A 23,272-nucleotide genomic window follows, 5' to 3' on the forward strand; every position below is an offset into this window, starting at 1 on the left:
TGTGGAAATTAATGAATGAGACGTGAAGTCGGGGCTGCAGCTGGGAATTCTATGCTCCGACCATGTCTATGTAGCTCACTCTGCATACACCTGCTGCTCGCCATTCTCTGCTGCAGCACACAATGGACTGATGACAAGGTTTCTCCTGTTCCATGAATTATCCACAAGCTTTATGGTTGGCAGGTTCTCTTATGGTGTCTGTATGGAAGTGGAATGTTCCAGGGAGAATGTTCTGTAATGAAGGGTTATAAACTTTACTGTAACTCAGTGACTCAGAGTCTATTTTATTTTGTCCTTTGTCCAGAAAATGAAACATCAGAACAGACACTGGAAAGCACGAGATCTCGATCTAATAATGAGGAGATGTCCAGTCAGAACAAGAACGTCATCGCAGCTACAGCTGCGCCAGGTATAGCGCAAGTTCTTATTGGTACCATGTCAGCCATTTTATAACTGCTTACCTCCCAACTTTCAAAGGACAGAAAGAAGAATGGCATGTGCAGGGGAAAATTTATCCCCGCCCGCTTCTACTTTGTTTCCCCCTATTCCTCGCACTAACATGATATTCCCCCACATTATAACGCCTGCCTCGAATTGCCCCAACAGTATAAAGTCCTTCTCCTGGGGCACCCACAGTTTAATGTCCCCCTCCAGTTACCCCTACAATTTATGTCCACCTCCAGTTGCCTCCAGTTTAATGTCCCCTACCAACTACCTCCACAGTTTGATGTCCCCCTTCAGTTACCTTCAGTTTAACTTTGGACTTTGATGGTGGGCATTAGCTCTGGGTCTCCGCTGTACATTATAGCAGAGACTTGGTAGCTATGGTGGCCGCCGTCTTTAGTTTCAAGGATACTTATTGTATAGTGGCTTAAAATACAAACATACAAGCGAGGAAATGACAGTAGTAAAAACAATCAATAATGCAAAATGTACATAGCATAATACAAAAATAGAACAATGTTAATTCAGACAGTAGAAATTACGAAGTTAAGGGAGTAAAAAGGTGAACAACCAGGAACGAACAGCCAGGAATAATAAAAGGGGTTATCAGGGCCAGAGAGCATATGTCAGGGGTAGGGGGGGAGATGAAAGGGGAGGCCCCTGCCCAGAAAGAAGCATAGTACGCATACCGAGGTGAATATTAATGTTGGGGACCTGGTGTTTGCCGTAATAGTATGGCGGATGTCGGAAAGGGGTTAATGTCTCCCTCCAGATATCCCCACAGCTTCCACCAGATTAATGTCCCTCTCCATCTACCCCCATAGCTTAATGTCTCCACTCTAGCTGCCCCCACCTTTTAATGTCCCCCTACAGTTGCCCCCAAATATTATGTCCCTCTACTGGTACCAACCAAACATGAAAAAGAACACTAATACTCACCTCACCTTGCTCCCCTACTGTTCTGTCTGCTGTTTCTGCTTCCGGAGGCTTCAGAGAGCTGCAGGCATGATGTGAGTGATATTATCACATTGTGCCTACTACTACTACTACTACTACTACTACTACTACTACTACTGTTCCCATTCACTTGTATAGAAGCTGAGCTGCAGGTAGCTCAGTGCAGTCACTACATGCAGAACAGAGCTATCTGCTTCTGGCTCTGTTCTCCATATAGCAGATGGTGAGAGCAGCTCATCAGCGGGGGTCCCATGAACAAGATGGATGGGTCATCAATATCATTTGCCTGGAAAAGCCCTTTAAAAGGCTGTGTGACATGCTACATAAATGAAACTTAATAATTTTATATTAGATAATTCTATAGCGTTCTAATAAAGAATTAGAAAATGTTTATGAACACTGATGTCAATGGATAAAATCTTTGGGGGTGGATTTATGTAATCCGTCTAAAAGAAAATATTTACACTGAAGGGCTAAAATTGCTTACTGACCTAATACATCTGACATCTGAGAGTTTGTTACAATTATATCATGCGTAGATAATCCTCTGTGAGCTAAAGACAGCCGCACAAATCTCTCCTGTGCCCTAATAGTGTATTTCAGTGTTATAAAGTAAGAAATACTCTCCTCACCAGTCCTCATCTACTTGGATTGTTATGCTTCCTGGTCGCCTGTCATTCTTGGCATCCCATCAGGGCTGTTTAAACACATTGATGGGCCCATTGCAAAGGTTTCATAAGTGAACCCCCCCCATCAGCACCACTTAGGCGAGGGATCACAGGACTAAGTGTTTCAGTCTGAAGGCCAGGCTGCTAACCTTACAGAGGAAATCAAGATTGAATAATATTGTAAGTTTGTAACAAACCCTCAGCTGTGAGAAATATTAGGTTATGTATACCATACCATTATTAATGTCCGTTGCTTTCATCCATCATAGGATGACAGCAATGAACATTAAAGGGTTTGGTCACTTTCAGACCAATATTGAGAGACATATGTTATTGTTTGTATAATGAAAAGTTGTACAATTTTCCAATATACTTTCTGGGGCTCTGTCTGCATCTGTCATTTAATGTCCTTTGCTCTTATCCTGTAACCGATGGAACAACGGACATTAAATAACTTTGGAAAGTTGGAGAATTGTCATTATAGGTAAGCTCCTGTAAATCTTGGGAGGCCTCCTCCTGTTATATTTACTAATAAACAATGTTTCTTAGGTAAAGATTAAATACTTGGTGTAGAAACAGTAATTAAGACATTTGCATGAAACGTGGCTCAGCGGGGCTGCCATTGTGTCTCCAGCACAGCTCCATGAGCACAGAGGTCACTGATATCAGACATTTGTTTGTATCTCCCTCCACAGCAAATGGCAACCATAAAGTCACTGGAATCCAGTACAACAACCAAGTGTCCATGTAAAGTGGCCGGGAGCCTGCACACCACAATCTGGAGAAACATCTTTACCCTGTACAGTGACTGTCTATGTGTTTTATATATGTATATAATAATAAAGTATTTATATAGATTTTTTTTTAAGGTTCTGAATATCTGTCGCTCATTATTGGGATTTTATGGATTACAAGTGGTTGTTAAGCCATGTAAAAAAAAAAACATAAAAAAAATAAAAATTCTCAGGTTTTTTTAGTGGATTTGTTAAATGGGTCTGTTTTATTTTTCAGTAAAAATGTGCAAAAGTACAAACAATGTGTTTGCATATGTTACTATGACAATAATGTTAAAAAATGCTATGCTGGTATATTATTATACATATTATATATATATATATTGTGGGGAAAGTAGCTCAGTACAAGCAGTGGTGCGAACCCAACCAGTCAGAGACAGGAACACAAATCTTGCAGCAAAAACTGGTTTACTTAAAAAACAGCAAAATAAATAAACCTTTACATCAAGCACAGGATAAGCAAAATATAATACAGCCTTAACTTCAGGCAAAAAGGCAAAACAAAACCCTGCTTGTCTGAGTGCTAACTAAACAGTAACAAAACTAGCTATATGTGTGGCTTACTACCAACCACACGACCAAAACAAAGTAGCACAGTATCGTCTCACCAGTCTCTCATTGTTTCAGGACAGACCCAGGCGCCTCCTCTACTCCCAGGATCTGCCCTGAAGTGCAGGCTTTGTAGGGTTTTATGGCCCAGTAACGAGCCTATGACCCACACCTGGGCTGCAGCTTATTCAAGATCCATCCTGGACCAGACATATGTCAGGAATCTGGGGGAAACAAGGGGCCACAATGGTTAGCACTGCAGCCTTGCAGCACTGGAGTCCTGGTGCTCAAATCCTGCCAAGGGCACAAAAGCATCTGCAAGGAGTTTGTATGTTCTTCCCGTGTTTGCATGGATTTCCATCCCATATTCCAAAGACATACTGATAGGGAAAAATGTACATTGTGAGCTCTATGTGGGGCTCACAATCTACATTAAAAAAAAAAAAAAAGAAAAGAAAAAGGAACCTGGGGGAAACATACCGTGACGCCAGCACTCTGCCTGTCACCTTCTCACAATATATAAATATATTTTATATTTGATTAAAATTGGGCAATTGTGGACATTATATTATAAGTGGCCACTGCAGGGACATTTAACTATGTGTTGGGAGACTGGAAGGGCATTTTATTGCAAGACAAGTAAGTAAAGAGTTATCATGCTGAGTGAGGGCCATTATAATGTGGGAGGACCATTACAGGACATTATTAGCGGGCTGTTTTAAGGGGGAAACTGTTATATATAAGGAGGGCGATTGTAAAGGGAAACTGTTTTATATAAAAGGGAACTATTATATATAAGGAGGTTATTATAAGGGGAAGACTTGTCTATAAGGGAGCTATTATTTATAAGCAAGGCACTATTATATATAAGGGGGAGTCTGTTATATATATGCGGAATTATTATATAAAAGGGATGCTGTTATAAGGGGAAATTAATATTTATAAGGGTGAGTTCACATGGAGTAAAGTGGCGCGTGATGTGGCACGTAGACGCCGCGTGAGCTTTTGGGGGCCGTATACGCTCCCATTGATTTCCGCAAAATCAGAGCCGCAAAATAGCACCACATATACGATCCTGGCTCCCATTGAAATCAATGGGAGCATATACAGCCCGCAAAAGCTCACGCGGCGTCTACGTGCCACCTCACGCAGCACTTTACTCCGTGTGAACTCACCCTAAGAAGGATATTATAAGGGGAAAACTTATTTATAACTATTTATAAAGAGGTCTATAATAGCTAGGTGGCATTATTACGCACATGTACAATATGAGTCTAAAGCTGGGAGTGGTACCTCGACTGTGGAAAACATCTTGCGTGGTACCAGTCCCAAAGAAACCCAACCCGATGGGCTACAATGACTACCGACCTGTAGCACTGACATCCCACCTGATGAAGGTCCTAAAGAGACTGGTCCCGACACACCTACGCCCCCTAGTGAGCTCCGCTCTGGACCCCCTCCAGTTTGCCTACCGGCCGGGCATTGGGGTAGATGACGCCATCATCCACCTTCTTCATAGAGCTCTCTCTCACCTGGAGAAACCCGGGAACACTGTGAGAATAATGTTCTTTGATTTCTCCAGTGCGTTCAACACCATTCAGCCAGGACTACTGAGGGAGAAGCTGAACCTTGGTGGTGTGGACCATCACATGTCCAACTGGATCCTAGACTACCTGACAAACCGCCCTCAGTATGTGAGAGCCCAGGACAGTGTGTCTGACACTGTGATCTGTAGTACGGGGGCACCACAAGGTACAGTTCTTGCCCCATTTCTCTTCACACTGTACACTGCTGACTTTAGGCACAACTCACCCAGCTGTTACTTACAGAAGTACTCCTATGACTCTATAGTAGGCCTTATCACTGATGGCGACGATAGGGAATACAGAGACTTAAACCGGGATTTTGTTGAATGGTGCCAGCAGAACCAGCTCAGGATTAATGCTGGGAAGACCAAAGAGATGGTAGTGGACTTTAGTAAACGGAGAGGTGCTCTGACCCCAGTGGAGATCCAAGGAACATGTATTGAGATAGTCAAGACCTATAAGTATCTGGGCGTGATCCTCAACAATAAACTAGACTGGGCTGATCACCTGGAGGCGCTGCACAGAAAGGGCCACAGCAGGCTCTACCTGCTCAGGAGGCTGAGGGCCTTCGGAATCCAGGGGACACTTCTTAGGGCCTTCTTCAACTCTGTGGTTGCTTCAGCCATCTTTTTCGGTGTGGCCTGCTGGGGGAGCAGTATATCAACCAGGGACAGAAATAGACTTGACAGGCTAATCAGGAGGGCCAGCTCTGTCCTGGAGAGCCCCTTGGACCCAGTACAGGTGGTGGGTGACAGAAGGATACTGTCTGTGGTGACCTCCATGCGGGAGAACAAATCCCACCCCATGTATGGGACCTTGATGGGACTTGGCAGTACTGTAAGTGACCGTCTGCTTCACCCCAAGTGTGAGAAGGAGCGCTATCTCAGGTCCTTCCTTCCAACCGCGACCAGGCTGTATAATCTACATCAGACCAAGCGAAGATCACTCCGCACAGAGAACTAATGATTATGACTCTGAAGTCTTCCTCTTTCTCTTCCGTTCTTCCTTAGCTGCTATGGACTCCTAGTATATCTTCTCTTCTCAGCATATGCGTGATTGTATTATATTACTGTGTATTATCCTGTACCTGTATTACTATGCTGCTGTAACATGCTGAAATTTCCCCAATGTGGGACTATTAAAGGATTATCTTATCTTATAAGGTGGACAAAATTGTTGGTCCCCCTCGTTTAACGAAAGAAAAACCCACAATGGTCACAGAAATAACTTGAATCTGACAAAAGTAATAATAAATACTAATTCTATGAAAATCAACAAATGAAAGTCAGACATTGCTTTTCGCTTCAACAGAATTTTAAAAAAATAAACCTCCTGAAACAGGCCTGGACAGAAATGATGGTTCCCTTAACTTAATATTTTGTTGCACCACCTGTTGATCAAACGATTCCTGTAACTGTCAATGAGACTTCTGCACCTCTCAGCAGGTATTTTACCCCACTCCTCATGAGCAAACTGCTCCAGTTGTCTCGGATGTGAAGGGGGCCTTTTCCAGACGGCATGTTTCAGCACCTGCCAAAGATGCTCAATAAGACTTAGGTCAGGGATCATAGAAGGCCACTTCAGAATAGTCCAATGTTTTTTTTCTTAGCCATTCTTGGGTGTTTTTAGCTGTGTGTTTTGGGTCATTATCCTGTTAAAAGACCCATGACCTACAACTGAGACCAAGCTTTCTGACACTGGGCAGGACATTTCTCTCTAGAATACGTTGATAGTCTTGAGATTTCATTGGACCCTGCACAGATTCAAGACACCCTGTGCCAGATGCAGCAAAGCAGCCCCGGAAAATAACAGAGCCTCCTCCATGTTTCACAGTAGGGACAGTGTTCTTTTCAAGATATGCTTCATTTTTCCATCTGTGAACATAAAGCTGATGTGCCTTGCCAAAAATTTCGATTTTTGTCTCATCTGTCCATAGGACATTTTCCCAGAAGCTTTGTGGCTTTTCAATAATTTTTATGTATTATTATTTTTGTCAGATACAGGTTATTTCTATGACCATTGTGGTTTTTTCTTTCATTAAACGAGGGGTACCAACAATTTTGTCCACGTGTGTACGTCAGCTATTATAAGGGCAAGCTTGTATTTATAAGGGGGTTACTGTTAAAGTGACTATTATTCATTAGAGGGAACTATTATTTATAAGTGGGTATTATTGTTAAGAAGGCTATTATTTATAAGAGGTCTAATACTGATAATGGAGACTATTATTTATATGGGGAACTAATATTATTAATAATGGGTGGAGGGGGCTACACAGTTTGACTAAAACTGGTGGGGACACTAAAAGGGGCCATTATACATTGTGCAGAAGACTAAGGGGGCAGTATATTGTGTGGTGTAGGTATGGACTTAGTGTACGGACATTATTACTATATTAGCACACAATGGAACATGATAAAAATTGGCAGCATCAAAAAGGAAATGGACAAGGTTAGGAGCACAGTTTATAAAAATTAAAAAAAACTTGCTGCTGTACTGTGTGCACTTACAAACATATCCATCTTTGTGCTCTTTTAAAGTTGGGAGGCATGTCTAAGTGGTGGTGATGGGGGAGTTGCACATTTCTGAAACCTTTGCACTTGGCCACAAATGTGTTAAAATGGTCCTGGCAGGATGCTGAGAATGGCAGGGGACCAGGAAGCATTAGAATGGGAATGGTGGGGAACTGGGGAGGTGAATATGACTTCTTATTTTATAACATTTTAAGCTTTTTTTTTTTTTATTATTGAGCTGTCTCGAAAACCCCTTTAATATAAAAATGATTGTATGTGTGTGGGTGTTGTGTATTCTGGGGGCAGCAGGGACTCTTTTTCCCAAAGCATGACCTCCTGTGGGAACTGGAAATGATAAATCTTGATTGTTTTACATGTAACATACAGTTACTGTTGCATTGCAGGTGAAATAACCAAAGAGAAAATAAATTCTCTGAATGAACCTGACTAAGGGAAGCAGATATCTATGTACATTTTATGCTTACACACATAATACATACCTATCTACCATATACTACAGTGTTGGCCAAAAGTATTGGCACCCCTGCAATTCTGTCAGATAATACTCATTTTCTTCCAGAAAATGATTGCAATCACAAATTCTTTGGTATTATTATCTTCATTTAATTTGTTTTCAATGGAAAACCACAAAAAGAATTGTCAAAAAGCCAAATTGGATATAATTCCACACCAAACATAAAAAAGGGGGTGGACAAAAGTATTGGCACTGTTTGAAAAATCGTGTGATGCTTCTCTAATTTGTGTAATTAACAGCACCTGTTACTTACCTGAGGCACCTAACAGGTGGTGGCAATAACTAAATCACACTTGCAGCCAGTTGAAATGGATTAAAGTTGACTCAACCTCTGTCCTGTGTCCTTGTGTGTACCACATTGAGCATGGAGAAAAGAAAGAAGACCAAAGAACTGTCTGAGGACTTGAGAAGCAAAATTGTGAGGAAGCAGTCTACCGTGCGCAGTGTCATCAAGACGTTTAAAGTCCATGGCACTGTGGCTAACCTCTCTAGATGTGGATGGAAAAGAAAAATTGACGAGAGATTTCAACGCAAGATTGTGCGGATGGTGGATAAAGAACCTCGACTAACATCCAAACAAGTTCAAGCTGCCCTGCAGCCTGAGGGTACAGCAGTGTCAACCAGGGGTGAACCTGTCCCTCCCGCCGCCTGAAGCGAACGAGAGAAAGCCGCCCCCCCGCCGGGGAGGGGCGGGGCTTAGCGGAGGAGGTGGGGCTTAGCGGAGGGGCGGGGCTTAGCGCCGTTCACAGGCATGAGAGCAGGCCTGCTCTCTGCCTGTGTGAGGGGGCGGGGCTTACCGCCGTTCGCAGGCAGAGAGCAGGCCTGCTCTCTGCCTGAGTGTGAGGGGAGGCTGCCGGAGCAGCGCTGCTTCAGCGGCCTCCCCAATCCACCGCTCCGTATTAAGCCAGTCCAGGACAGCTTGTCCTGGACTGGCTTAGGTAAGAAAAAATGCCGCCCTCCCTGAGGCCCTGCCATAGCGCCGCCTGAAGCGCTCGCTTCAGGTCGCCTCATGGGAGGTGCGGCACTGGTGTCAACCCGTAGTAATCGTCGGCGTCTGAATGAAAAGGGACTGTATGGTAGGATACCCAGGAAGACCACACTTCTTACCCAGAGACATAAAAAAGCCAGGCTGGAATTTGCCAAAACTTACCTGAGAAAGGCAAAAACGTTTTGGAAGAATGTTCTCTGGTCAGATGAGACAAAAGTAGAGCTTTTTGGGAAAAGGCATCAACATAGAGTTTACAGGGGAAAAAAAAAGGCCTTCAAAGAAAAGAACACGCGTGTAATACATTGAAAGCATAGGGAAAAAAGCCTCCCATTGATTTCAATGGGGAGCTGCTTTTTACGCACTCATTCTGAACGTGTTTTTACAATCAGAATGAGCGCAGTGTTACATCGTGTGAAGGCTCCCAAACATGGCGGAGGATCCCTGATGTTTTGGGGTTGCTTTGCTGCCTCTGGCACTGGACTGCTTGACCGTGTGCATGGCATTATAAAGTCTGAAGACTACCAACAAATTTTGCAGCATAATGTAGGGCCCAGTGTGAGAAAGCTGGGTCTCCCTCAGAGGTCATGGGTCTTCCAGCAGGACAATGACCCAAAACACACTTCAGGTCAGCACTAGAAAATGGTTTGAGAGAAAGCACTGGAGACTTCTAAAGTGGCCAGCAATGAGTCCAGACCTGAATCCCATAGAACACCTGTGGAGAGATCTCAAAATGGCAGTTTGGAGAAGGCCCCCTTCACATCTCAGGGACCTGGAGCAGTTTGCCAAAGAAGAATGGTCTAAAATTCCAGCAGAGCATTGTAAGAAACTCATTGATGGTTACCGGAAGCGGTTGTGCGCAGTTATTTTGTCTAAAGGTTGTGCTACCAAGTATTAGGCTGAGGGGACCCATACTTTTGTCTGGCCCATTATTGGAGTTTTGTGTAAAATGATCAATGATTTGAGTTTTTTTTCATTCTCTTTTGTGTTTTTTCATTGCAAGCAAAATAAATGAAGATGTTAATACCAAAGAGTTTGTGCTTGCAATCATTTTCTGGAAGAATATGAGTATTATCTGACAGAATTGCAGGGGTGCTAATATTTTTGGCCAACACTGTATATATATATATATATATATATATATATATATATATATATATATATAGACACACATACATAATACACTCACATACAGTATACATGCATATATATATATATATATATATATACATACATACAGTGGCGTAATTACTGCTGCAGCAGCAGAGGCAGCTGCCACAGAGCCCGGGACATTAGGAGGACCGGCGACAGCCGCTACCGGTGCGGGGTTTTTTTTAATAGGCCAGATCGGTAAGTGATGGCGCGGGCCCCACAAGCACTATTATACTCGGGAATCTTTTTGGACCCCCCGAGTATAACGATCGGAGGCCAGAGAGAGGTAAGATAACATAAAAAAACTGTGTTACTTACCTCTCCAGGCTCCGGGGAGGCTTTGGCCTACTTGCGTGACGTCATATGACCCGCGACGCAGGGCCCCGGTCATATGACGTCCTGGAAGATGGCTGACAGCGAAGGAGAATGTAGGGGAGTCAGGAGATAGGTAAGTAACAGTAGTTTGTTGATTGTATCCCTCTGGGTCTCTGATTATTATACTCTAAAAAGACCCCAGAGTATAATAATTGTTCATGTGGGTCCACAATGGGACATAATACTGTGTACTGGGGCCACTATGGGGACATAATACTGTGCTCAGGGCCCAATATAGGATATTATAGTGTGCGCAGAAATGCGCATGGGGGGGGCAGCGTTAAGGGTCAGTTGGTGGAGGTCTTTAGCGTCAGTCGGGGGGGGGGGGGGCATGTCAAAAGTTCAAAAGTTCGCCATGGGGCCCCGCCATTCCTAGTTACGCCACTATATATATACAGTCCTATGAAAAAGTTTGGGCACCCCTATTAATCTTAATCATTTTTAGTTCTAAATATTTTGGTGTTTGCAGCAGCCATTTCAGTTTGATATATCTAATAACTGATGGACACAGTAATATTTCAGGATTGAAATGAGGTTTATTGTACTAACAGAAAATGTGCAATATGCATTAAACCAAAATTTGACCGGTGCAAAAGTATGGGCACCTCAACAGAAAAGTGACATTAATATTTAGTAGATCCTCCTTTTGCAACGATAACAGCCTCTAGTCGCTTCCTGTAGCTTTTAATCAATTCCTGGATCCTGGATAAAGGTATTTTGGACAAACAATTCAAGTTCAGTTAAGTTAGATGGTCGCCGAGCATGGACAGCCCGCTTCAAATCATCCCACAGATGTTCAATGATATTCAGGTCTGGGGACTGGGATGGCCATTCCAGAACATTGTAATTGTTCCTCTGCATGAATGCCTGAGTCGATTTGGAGCGGTGTTTTGGATCATTGTCTTGCTCTAATATCCATCCCCGGCGTAACTTCAACTTTGTCACTGATTCTTGAACATTATTCTCAAGAATCTGCTGATACTGAGTGGAATCCATGCGACTCTCAACTTTAACAAGATTCCCGGTGCCGGCATTGGCCACACAGCCCCAAAGCATGATGGAACCTCCACCAAATATTACAGTGGGTAGCAAGTGTTTTTCTTGGAATGCTGTTTTTTTTGGACGCCATGCATAACACCTTTTTATATGACCAAACAACTCAATCTTTGTTTCATCAGTCCACAGGACCTTCTTCCAAAATGAAGCTGGCTTGTCCAAATGTGCTTTTGCATACCTCAGGCGACTCTGTTTGTGGCATGCTTGCAGAAACGGCTTCTTTCTCATCACTCTCCCATACAGCTTATCCTTGTGCAAAGTGTGCTGTATTGTTGACCGATGCACAGTGACACCATCTGCAGCAAGATGATGCTGCAGCTCTTTGGAGGTGGTCTGTGGATTGTCCTTGACTGTTCTCACCATTCTTCTTCTCTGCCTTTCTGATATTTTTCTTGGCCTGACACTTCTGGGCTTAACAAGAACTGTCCCTGTGGTCTTCCATTTCCTTACTATGTTCCTCACAGTGGAAACTGACAGGTTAAATCTCTGAGACAACGTTTTGTATCCTTCCCCTGAACAACTATGTTGAACAATCTTTGTTTTCAGATCATTTGAGAGCGGGCTGTCCATGCGCGGCCACCATCAAACTTAACTGAACTTGAATTGTTTTGTAAAGAGGAATGGTCCAAAATACCTTCATCCAGGATCCAGGAACTGATTAAAAGCTACAGGAAGCGACTAGAGGCTGTTATCTTTGCAAAAGGAGGATGTACTAAATATTAATGTCACTTTTCTGTTGAGGTGCCCATGCTTTTGCACCGGTCAAATTTTGGTTTAATGCATATTGTACATTTTCTGTTAGTACAATAAACCTCATTTCAATCCTGAAATATTACTGTGTCCATCAGTTATTAGATATATCAAACTGAAATGGCTGCTGCAAACACCAAAATATTTAGAACTAAAAATGATTAAGATTAATAGGGGTGCCCAAACTTTTTCATAGGACTGTATATATATATATATATATATATATATATATATATATATATTTGCACCGTTGTATATCCCTTTATACATATTTTTGCATACATTATACACAAGCACATTCTGCATATTTCTATACATTTACATGTGTAGCATATATACACTTCATACAGTACATTGCACATATATAGACCTTAAAAAATCAGTAACCTGTAAAGCCCCCAGTTACCCTGTGGCAGGTGGTGACATTAGGGAACCAGCTCCATAACATATGATCCTCCACCTCCTAAAACTACTGCTCCAATAACTTCATTCATTTTATTACATTGTTACATTGGTTAAGTTGAGCCATTACCATTGTCAGTCCCTCATATCCTCTCTCTATATTTTGCAGTGATAACCCAGCAGGTGGCCCCAGGGGGCAGCATTAGGCCGGGCCCTCTCTGCTCTGAGGCTGAGGCCTACACTCGCACCTTTTGTTCCAGGAGTTTGTTGTCCCTTTGGTCACTATAGAAACCTCAGCAGCTTAGAGCAGATCAGCGCTGGGTGCGTCAGGGCCGCTGTGAGCTGTGGGATCAGGTATGTGACAACTTATCTGATCTCTTCTCATTTTATATAGTGTCTGAAATGAGTTGTTATATTGTTATTTTCTTATCGCACGTACTAAAATGTAGTAGAAGTCCAGGTGGCAGCGGGGTAATACTGCAGGCACTTGTTACATTGATCTTGTATCTTTTCAGTATCGATCCGTTCTGTCTGATGATATATTTGTATATCTGCTTTCAGTTTTGATTTCTTTATATGTAATTTCTTTTTATTAAAGCTGTAGACTGTGGTGGGTTATAAATGGCTTCCAGGCTGAAGACCTTCCTCTATAAACTGGAGGAAGCAATGTGTAGCCTTAGCTTAGGGATAGAGTTGTAGTTGTGACAGTGTCATCCATTCCACTTACATATCAACCTTGCAAAACTTTGTTCCATAAAGGTTTTGTCACAGGCTCTTATTTTCTGGCATTTTTAAATCTGCATTGTAAAAGTGCCAATATTTTTAAAAATATAACATGTTTTATTGTCATTTTTAAATTTCGGGTTATTTTGTACCTTTTTTTCCCATATAGGAATATGCCACTAAATCCACATACCCAGAGCATGCTATATTTTGAAACAATGCAGGGCAGATTCTTTAAGAACTGAAGCCTCTCTTTTGGCATAAGAAAGTCACAAACCAGTGGTAAATAGTGTTATGTATAAGAAACTGACATCAAAAGAAATGTGGATAATGTGAGATCACCCCCTCCCCCCCCCACTGGAGTACCCCCACCTCTGGATAAGGCTGTTCACGTCTCTAACTAGTATTAATGTGTTTTCCACCATCTAAGGTAAAGTGATTCCTGACATCTGTAATGGAGGCTGACAATACTGTGCGATCTCTGCAAGGCCCTCTGTATAATGGCGGTGACTTGGATCTAGGCCTCAGTTCCGATAGTCTGGACAACAGTGATACAGACAGTCTGGATGAGGAGATGAAGTATCAGAGTGAGCTCCAGAACAGGATACATAGTAACCATGAGGTCATCTTCCAGACCAAAGGGGGAACTGGAGAGTCCCAGGCTGTAGTGACCGCTGGAGATACTCAGGAATATACTCAGGAATTGTCTCATAAAGGGAAGGAAGCAAAACCCAACATCAGGTAAGACTGTGACGTGTGATGTAATAATATGTATTTAATGCAATGTGTACATCACTGGCTCAAGAGCAACGTAACTAAATAGTCAGAAGATAGAAGTGTTAGTGTACTTCCAGGGCAAAAGCGCAAATAAACAACTGGAAATGAATACAGGTGGATGCCCATCAATCTATCTGTATCAGTAAAGTCCTTACTAGTTGGGTGTCACGTTCCCCCTTCTAAGGCAAACTTCTTTGTTCCAGGGGCAATAACTTCTGTGGCTGTGGCCCTGGGTCAGTATCGACCACCCTTCAGGGCAATCATCCTCACGTGGTGTTATGATACATAATAAACAGAATCTCCTTGCTTGTTAGATATAGAGTGAGTGAAACAATTCATTCCCTATCCCTACAGTGGTATAATCCCATTAAATGTATACTCTGCAGATCTACAGCAAATTAACTAACGTAAAGGGTACCTGTCATTTTAAAATACTGGGGGGAGGTGGAATGAGGTACAGGTACACAGAAAGCTGATCAAATTGTAAATGAAGGGGCACAGCACTCAGCTCAGCACTTCTGACATTTATTTTTAGCAATCAAAGAGGGTCTCAGTCCATAGACCCCCCCAGATCAAATTTTTTCACATGTAACTATATCTCAAAAGTTACTTAGAATAATGGGTACCCTTTTATCAATCTCTCTATTAGGGCAATATGCACATGTTGGTTGTAGATGGTTTGGAGTGATGCTCTGCAGATCCCTATAGTGACCACTTATGTAATAATCTGTAAAAAAAAGAAAAAATGTTGAATTTAGCTGGATTGGAGTAGTTTTCTGTCGATCGTTGGTTCATTGGTTCTAACTTATGTAATAATCGGCAAAATATAGTAGTATCCACCTCCCAACTTTCAAAGGACTGAAAGAGAGATAAGATTTTAAATCCACGTATTGTAAGCCATGATTCTAGCGCCCCCCCATGTCCACTGTAGCCCTGCCCATTCCCAATCATGTCCTTTTGTGCCCCCAAACAGAGGCTTGACACATAGAAAACTCCATGCAGTCTGTATAATGTCCCCTAGTAGCCCCTACAATATACCGTATTTTTCGGACCATAAGACGCACTAAGGTTTTAGAGGAGGAAAATAGGGAAAAAAAAATTTTAAGGAAAAAAAAATTGGTGAAATATTTAATAACCTAATAATATAATATTTCACCAATGTAAATAGAACCGGGGGCTTTCGGACACAGGGATACCAAATGTGTATGTGTTTCACAGTAATGTTTTTGTTTTACATGTATTCTAGGGATATGGGGGTGATTTGAACATATCTATCTAATCTATCTATCTATCTCTGTCTGTCTGTCTATCTATCTATCTATCCAATCTATCTATCTATTCAATCTATCTATCTATTCAATCTATCTATCTATTCTATCTATCTATCTATCTATCTATCTATCTATCTATCTATCTATCTATCTATCTATCTAATCTCATCCATGGATGGAAAGAGACACCCTGCAGTGGTGTGAAGGAGGTGTGGTTTTCTAAGCAAACTTGAAACCACGCCTCTTTCACCCGTCTGGCTCGTCCCTCCTTCACTGCCTCTCAGATCTGGCTCCTGCAATGATGCCACACAGGCAGGGAAGGAGGGGCGGGCCAGACGGGTGAAGGAGGCGTGGTTTCAAGCTTGCCGAGAAAACCACGCCTCCTCCTCCCGTTTGGCCCGCCCCTCCTTCCCTGTCTGTGTGGCTTCATTGCCAGAGCCAGATCTGAGAGGCAGTGAAGGAGGGACGAGCCAGACGGGTGAAAGAGGCGTGGTTTTCTCGGCAAGCTTGAAACCACGCTTCCTTCACCTGTCTGGCCCGCCCCTACTTCCCTGCCTCTCATATCTCGCTCCTGCAAACACGCGACACAGACAGGGAAGGAGGGGCAGAGCAGGCAGGCACAGCACCGCTCTCCTTTTGATTCTCATAGACAGGACACAGACGCTGCACACGCTGCATTCGGACTATAAGACGCACACAAAAAAAGTGCGTCTTATAGTCCGAAAAATACGAACGAAATTATAATGCCCCAGACAGTAAATCTTCCCTCAATCTGACCCCCATAGTTAAATTACCCCTTCACAGTGGCCCCCATAGTATAATGCCCCTTCATATGACCCCATTAACATGGCTCCCACTGTATAATGTTCCCTTAATATGGCACATCCAGTATAATTCCCCTTAATATGAATCTCATAGTATTATAGCCCCTTTAATATGACACCCAGTTTATATAATGTCCCCTCCTGGTGCCCCCAAACTATAATGCACAAAAAATAAGAAGAAGAATCATACCCACCTCGTCTGGTCCCCCTGCAGTCTGTGGACTTTCCTGCATGCACCTTGGGTTAAGTGGGTGCCAGGTATTGACATCACTACATCACCCTTGCCTGCTTGCAAACTACCAGGAGCAGAGACAGGGCCAGACGGCTCCCTGCTTCACCATTGTACGCAATTCACCTGCGTCCAGAGGATGCAGATGAGCTGATGCCAAAACATACCTTCCATTGACAATAGGGACAGTAGGACAACACCAGAAATCTGGGACTGTCCCACTGAATCTGGGACGGTAGGGAGCAATATTGTGCTCATCTTCAAAAGATTAAGTAATGTAATAATCGGCACCTGTTGGATGCAGAGGGAGTGGAGTAATATTCACCAATGTAATATTCTGCAAAATATGCACCATTTGGATAAAGATGAAATGGAGTATGGAACTCAGTTACGATATGCAGAATATATCAGTATGTATTAGGACAGAATGAAAAAAGTAATGCTCTGCATATATCTACAATGATCAGTAATGTAATAATCTGCAGAACATGTAAATATGCAACTTTTGGACGTGAATGGATTGAAGGAATTCTCCATAGATTTTTAGAGAGGTCTCTAGAATAAAGCAGTTGAACCTGTTGAATATAGTAGGAGAGCAGCAGTGCTCTGCCAGTCCTTAGCAAAGTCAGTAATGTAATAATTTGGGGTCTATGGCATCACATGGATCTGACAAGGAGACATTTCTTTAGAATTTGTGAGCAATAAACATCAGAGAGGATTTTTGCAGAATACTATAAAGAAAAATAGATAAATAAATCTACCCCCGGCTGAATGGCTTCTACAGAATAGATTTTACTTCCTCTGAGCTGAAATCCCTGCACTATGGAAGTGTTGAATAGACCCCTATAAAAGACGCGGCCTGAAAGACCCCCGCAGGGCAGCATTGCTCTCATGAAAACCAATGGAAGAGGATAATAAAAATATCGGCAGGACGCTCGACTCGCAATGATCACTTACACGTCCATTTTCTCTGCCTGCAGAGCTATTACATAATCCATGAAAAGCTGCACACAGGAAACTAATCACATATTCTGTACTAAGCAATGTTTGCTACCAGGTATTAAAATAGCAAATGGAAGAGACATTTGGTGTGTGATCTCCATCCTTCCCTCCATGAAGAGACAGTTGGTGCATGGTCCATGTCCTTTCCTCCAAGACATTTGGTGTGTGATCTCCATCCTTCCCTCCATGAAGAGATAGTTGGTGTATGGTCAATGTCCTTCCCTCCAATACATTCAGTGTGTGATATGTTTTCTTTACTCCAAGAGACTTGTGTCTGATCCACATCCTTCCCTCCAAGACACTTAGGTGTAAGAGCCACATTCGTATGAGCCCTTTGAGACACCTGGGTGTGGGATCCACCTCCTTTCCTAAATAGACACTTGGTAAGTCATCTATTTCCAGTCCCTCTCAAGATACTTAGTGCAAGATCCACAACTTTCTCTTCAAGACAGTGTATTATCTTCGTAAAGACATAACTTGACACTCCTAGGCCCCAATGCAAAATATGTAATAGGGGATCATTCCCACCTTGTGCCATTTAGAAGAGTGGTATGTTTTATGTAGCAGTGGGACCTAAAGTCCAGAGGCCAGTAGTGACTACTACCAATGCACCCCCCTATAGTTACACCCCTGGATCTGAGTACTTGACTCTGTCATACTTGGTGTGTAATACACGTCCTTCCACCGTTCCCTAACATATTTGGTTCGTGATCCAAATCCTTATGTCTGAGTTAGTGATCTATGTCTTTCCCATTGAGATACTTGGTGCAAGATTCACATCTTTTACTTCTTGAGACTTATGGAGCCATACTTTTCCCTCCAAGACATTTAGATTTATCAAATTCTTCCCTGTAATACACTTTGGTGCATAATCCATATCCTTCCTTATAAGGAAGACACTTGGTAACTGAGCCAGGTCCTTCCCTTTGAGACATTTGGTGTGTGATCCCTGTGGCCCATGTCATTTACTCTAACAAACGTGGTGTATGATCCATTTCCTCATAGACACTTGGTGCATAATCCATTCCTTTTAGGCACTTTGCATATTAGCCATGCAGACAAGCATCTAGCAGAAAGTGAAAAGCGCCGCCCCCCCCAAAAGAAAATAAATAAAAAATCTACAGATCAGGACAACACTGCATACCCATAACAACCACTACCTTTACGCAGCTATAAGGTTGAGCCCTTGTGGCATAAATGTAGCGGTTTGGCCACAGTGTTTTACAGTCTAGTGAATCCCATCCACACATTCCGGAAGAATATGTGGAACGGAAACCTGCGATTTCCAAAAACATTGCACTTTTGGAAATTGCAGCATGTCATTTATAACTACAGAAACACTGGCGGTTTTCCTATTGGTATAATGGAAGCAGAAAGTCTGCAGAGGAAACCTCTGTGAATGCTATAAAATCAAACCCCAAAAAGCAATGGTGGAATTGAGGTTTTTGTTTCATTCACTTCCATAAATAATACTTGTTATACATCTCTCAATATACTAGATAAAGACATAAATACAATCATACATATAATTAAAATACAGTTTGTCCAATGAGGCGCGATAAAAACCACATCTAATAAAATTCATACAGATGTTGCCTTCCTCAGCTTGCATTTAATAACTAGTTGCACTGAGAAAAATCACATAAAAAGCCATTGAAAGCAATGAAAAAAGTTGAGTTAGGCTAAGTGAAAAGCAGCAAAAACACCCTAAAAAAACGCTGCGGGAAAAAAAACACATCACAAACTTAATTTCTCGACATCCTGGAATACTGTAACAATTCAATTAAATTAAAATAACAATTCACATACAATAATATTAGTACAAGTTAAGTATGGCTTATTTCTATGATTTGGAATACAATTGATCTAACCAAATTTACCAGTTCACTAAGTCACCAACCCAAGTAAAAACCTCAGTGGCAGCCAGATTGAAAATCAGTTTGTGAATCACAAACTTTTTAGGATTTTTTGGGTTTATTTTTGGTCCTAGATATCTCTGTAAAACAAAAATTTCTATGTATAATAAAGGCAAATTGGGTTTATCAGACCATTTATAGTCAGGAGAATATCAAAGTAGCACACTTTCCCATCATATTACCATAATAAAGGCCTTTCATTTGGAGATATTTTTAGAACATATTTTACATGTATTATCCTTCTCCAGTGCGGAATACCCACCAAGCCAAGCGCTAACCACACATAAAAAGGTGATTGTTCCTTTGTAACGTGTGATATGTGAGGTGGAGCTTCACCGGGGAGCGTTCAATGCCTTTTATTTTAATGGCTGCAAAAGAAAACTGTTTTCTGCAGAAAGCTCCTAATCTACACGTGGTAAATAGAAATGAGTAAATGTGGAACATATGGAGAGCAATTAACGTCCTCCACAGCAAATTGCAGAGGGCAATGATGAATATTGAAGAGATAATTCAATTTAGTGATTAGTATGCCAGGCTGTTAAGTAAAGATGGGGACCGCTAATTATTACCTCGCTGCCATTCTCCTAATAATTTAAATAGGCAATTGTTTTCAATTTACAGGCTATTAAAAGTGCATGGAAATGAAGGAACCATGACACGTACATGTGAGTGCCAAAGTGCATGTCTTTACTGAGCGGCTTGTATGCAACAGGATGAATGTAGTCTCAGTGTTATACATACTGGCCCTGTTTTATATACAGGCCCAATGCAGTCACACTGTTCTCTTTACAGGCCTGGTCCATTCACACTGTCATATATACAGCCCTAGTGGATTTAACCTGCATCATTCATGTATATATAATAGTATGAATACATCAAGTCTGTGTACATAAGTGTGAAGACACCGGGTCTATATATATAACAGTGTGACTACATCATTCCTGTGTGTATAACAGTGTGACTGCACCACGCCTGGTCATATTAGGGTTCGTTCACTTTTGTATTCCATCCGTGGAGAGTCCACATGGAGACCCCCTAAACGGAATACAAATGCAATTGAAGCGTTGTGCTGTAAAACCACATGGGTTCCAGAGACTATAATGGGGTCCGTGTGCTTGCCGCGCAGAGTCCGCACGAGTCATGTGGACAGAAAAGTAGTTCATGAGGTACATTTCTCTTGTGACTCGTGCGGACTCCATGCAGAAAACACACGGATCCCATTTTAGTCTATGGGGTCCATGTGCTTTCATCGTTTACCGCTTACCAATGCGTTCGGTATTCCGTTTGGTGGGGTCCCCATTCGGGCTCCCCGAACGGAAAACCGAACGCAGATGTGAACCAGGCCTAAGTCCTCCAAAATTGCGCTTGCAATTGCGTTAGTATTCCGTTCGGGGGATCTCCATGTGGACTCTCAATGGACGGAATACAAAAGCAGATGTGAACAGGGCATAAGAGTGTGAATATACTGGTCTTGGCCTCTATGTACAGGTATAAATGTATGAATGCATCTATATAACTGAATTGGTACTCGCAGTTTTGCAGCAACTTTTAGTTGGTTGTCAGTAATCGAGACCAACCAAGTATCTACAGTTGCAATAGGTGGCACCCCATGCATCTGACACAGCAGAGTTATGGTACAGACCTCTGCACAGTTCACCAACCAGGATCTGTATAACTATTTGGTGTGAAATTGCCTCTGTGAGAGTTTGCCCTTAGCTCAGCAGGTAATGTCACTCCTCAGTTACATAGGGACATCTTCCAGATTGAGCCTGGGAACATGGACCTACCTGCAGTAACAGATTGCACATTAAAGGGGTATTCCCACGTCACATACTCACCAGTCTTCGTTGCTGTAAAATTTTCTGTCTTCCTGCTTTGTTGCGTCATCGGTGGGCGGGGTTACAAAGCCAGCGGCGAGATGCCGCTGGCCCTGCATGCACGCTCATAGATGGTGAGACCAGTCTAGCCATCACAATGTGAATACAGACCCGGCATCCGCTGTAATAGAGAGAGGCAGATGCCGGGGAGTGTAGACGCTGGCACAGATGCCTGCAACATTGCTATGCTCCTGCCCTGCATGAAGCCAGCAGCGGCAGGAGTGATGCCGCTGCTGGCTTCATGCAGGGCAGGAGCATAGCGATGTTGCAGGCACCTGTGCCGGCGTCTACACTCCCCGGCATCCGCCTCTCTATTACAGTGGATGCCGGGTCTGTATTGGTGGCCCCCCCCCAAAGGGTAAACTGCCCCCCCACCCTCCAGGCTCGCTCCCGTGCAATTAGCCCCTCCTCCCTCCCCCCTCAGAGCAGCAGATACATCACTTGACTTATGTCCAGATAAGTCAAGGGGTGTGTCAAGAAAAAATGAATAAAGTAAGATAGTGGACAAACAAAGCAGTTTTGCTGAAGCAATATATTTAGGAAAAGTCTTACATCCACATTATCAAGCAGTATAGATAGGATCCTTGTGATGGGACAACCCCTTTAAGGCTAGGCTCATACTTGAGTTGGGCTTTCCGTCGTTCAGGTCTGCTAGGGGACCTGAACCACAGACAGCCCGTCCGCTATAACAGCACTTACTCATGGATCCCATAGATGTGCAGGACTTTTCACTTTGCCAATTTTAGGTGGATTCTGCAGCGGAATATTTTACGGAGATTCATTGCATGGGGCCTTAACCCTCTGTTACTCTCCATCACCTTACAAATACCCCAGACTGGTATATATGACAGTATGAATGCACTAGAGTCAGTGGTGCCTTCTTAGTAGTTTAATCACACAGGCCCACCCGTTGCATTAACTTGGAATTGAATAAATTATAGCTGAAAACATAATAAACTCTTGTACAGCCAAATAATCTGCAGATGATCTGTGCCCATGTCTGTGCCCTGTCACCCGTCTTATCCAGTGACACCAATAACCTGCATATAATATGAGCAATTGCCACTGCTCTCCCATGTAGATCATGTAGGATGAATGCAGCGCATAGAGATAACTAATAACCAGGGACAAATGACAACGAGCCCCATAAACACAGCCTATCTCATGCCAAACACACAGGGATTAAATGTCGCTAAATGTTTTAATAGGATTCTTCAATAGTTTGGCAAAGAATGGGCAAATTTCCACCCCAGGAGCATCTGGCAGCGTTGCCTTGCAAGTGTTTACATCCATTTACTGCTGCTCTTGAAAATGATTCTTGTAGATGAGCGGCAGATGCTCCCGAGAAGCCATCTGTAAATTCTCGCCTCTTCTTGTCTCAATCCAAACTGTGCAATGAATCCATAGCTCTGCCATGTTAACAATGTAATGGATACACAGTGCAGCTTATGTATCATCAATCAGCTGGCAATAAAAAGAATTGCAGAAGTATGTTAGTTGCTGTATTTATCAATGGGTCGCTCTACCAGTTGAACTCTCAAAACAGAGATGTGGCTACGATTGCATTGGAATGTAAGCATTATTCTACAGTATTTTACTTGGTACGCAGCTACAAAGGTAGAGCTCCAATCTCCTGTGTCCTCCCAAAAGCTGCATACCCCTTATTCCTCTGTCTTCCTCATGTGCAGGAGAGCAACCTTTAAGTCCATATGCAAGTCTAATTCTTGGACCCCTTATAGTGACACAACAAGCAGAGAAGTCATTGCAGCTTTAGAGGCATCCTGTTCACCACCCCAGGAATCCCACTTTATAATCAATGGAGCAGAGAGAAAGAAGCAGGACTGAGCATGTGTATTCATCTTTGCAGATTTACTGAGCTGGACACAG

At 42.6% G+C, this 23,272-nt stretch overlaps 2 protein-coding genes across 2 annotated transcripts in view; both read left to right on the plus strand.

The window, feature by feature from the left end:
• CRTAM (cytotoxic and regulatory T cell molecule) overlaps nt 1-2,853 on the plus strand; it is a 29,016-nt gene extending 26,163 nt beyond the window's left edge. The window contains exons 11-12 of the mRNA XM_075280096.1: nt 305-409; nt 2,765-2,853. Coding sequence (XP_075136197.1) covers nt 305-409; nt 2,765-2,820 — 161 coding nt within the window. The 3' untranslated portion in view covers nt 2,821-2,853. The remainder of the gene's footprint in view (nt 1-304; nt 410-2,764) is intronic.
• Nucleotides 2,854-13,923: 11,070 nt separating this feature from the next.
• JHY (junctional cadherin complex regulator) overlaps nt 13,924-23,272 on the plus strand; it is a 32,009-nt gene continuing 22,660 nt past the window's right edge. The window contains exon 1 of the mRNA XM_075280080.1: nt 13,924-14,230. Within this exon, the coding sequence (XP_075136181.1) occupies nt 13,944-14,230 (287 nt within the window). The 5' untranslated portion in view covers nt 13,924-13,943. The remainder of the gene's footprint in view (nt 14,231-23,272) is intronic.

This window comes from Leptodactylus fuscus, chromosome 6 (genome assembly GCF_031893055.1).
Source record: "Leptodactylus fuscus isolate aLepFus1 chromosome 6, aLepFus1.hap2, whole genome shotgun sequence".
Lineage (NCBI taxonomy): Eukaryota > Metazoa > Chordata > Amphibia > Anura > Leptodactylidae > Leptodactylus > Leptodactylus fuscus.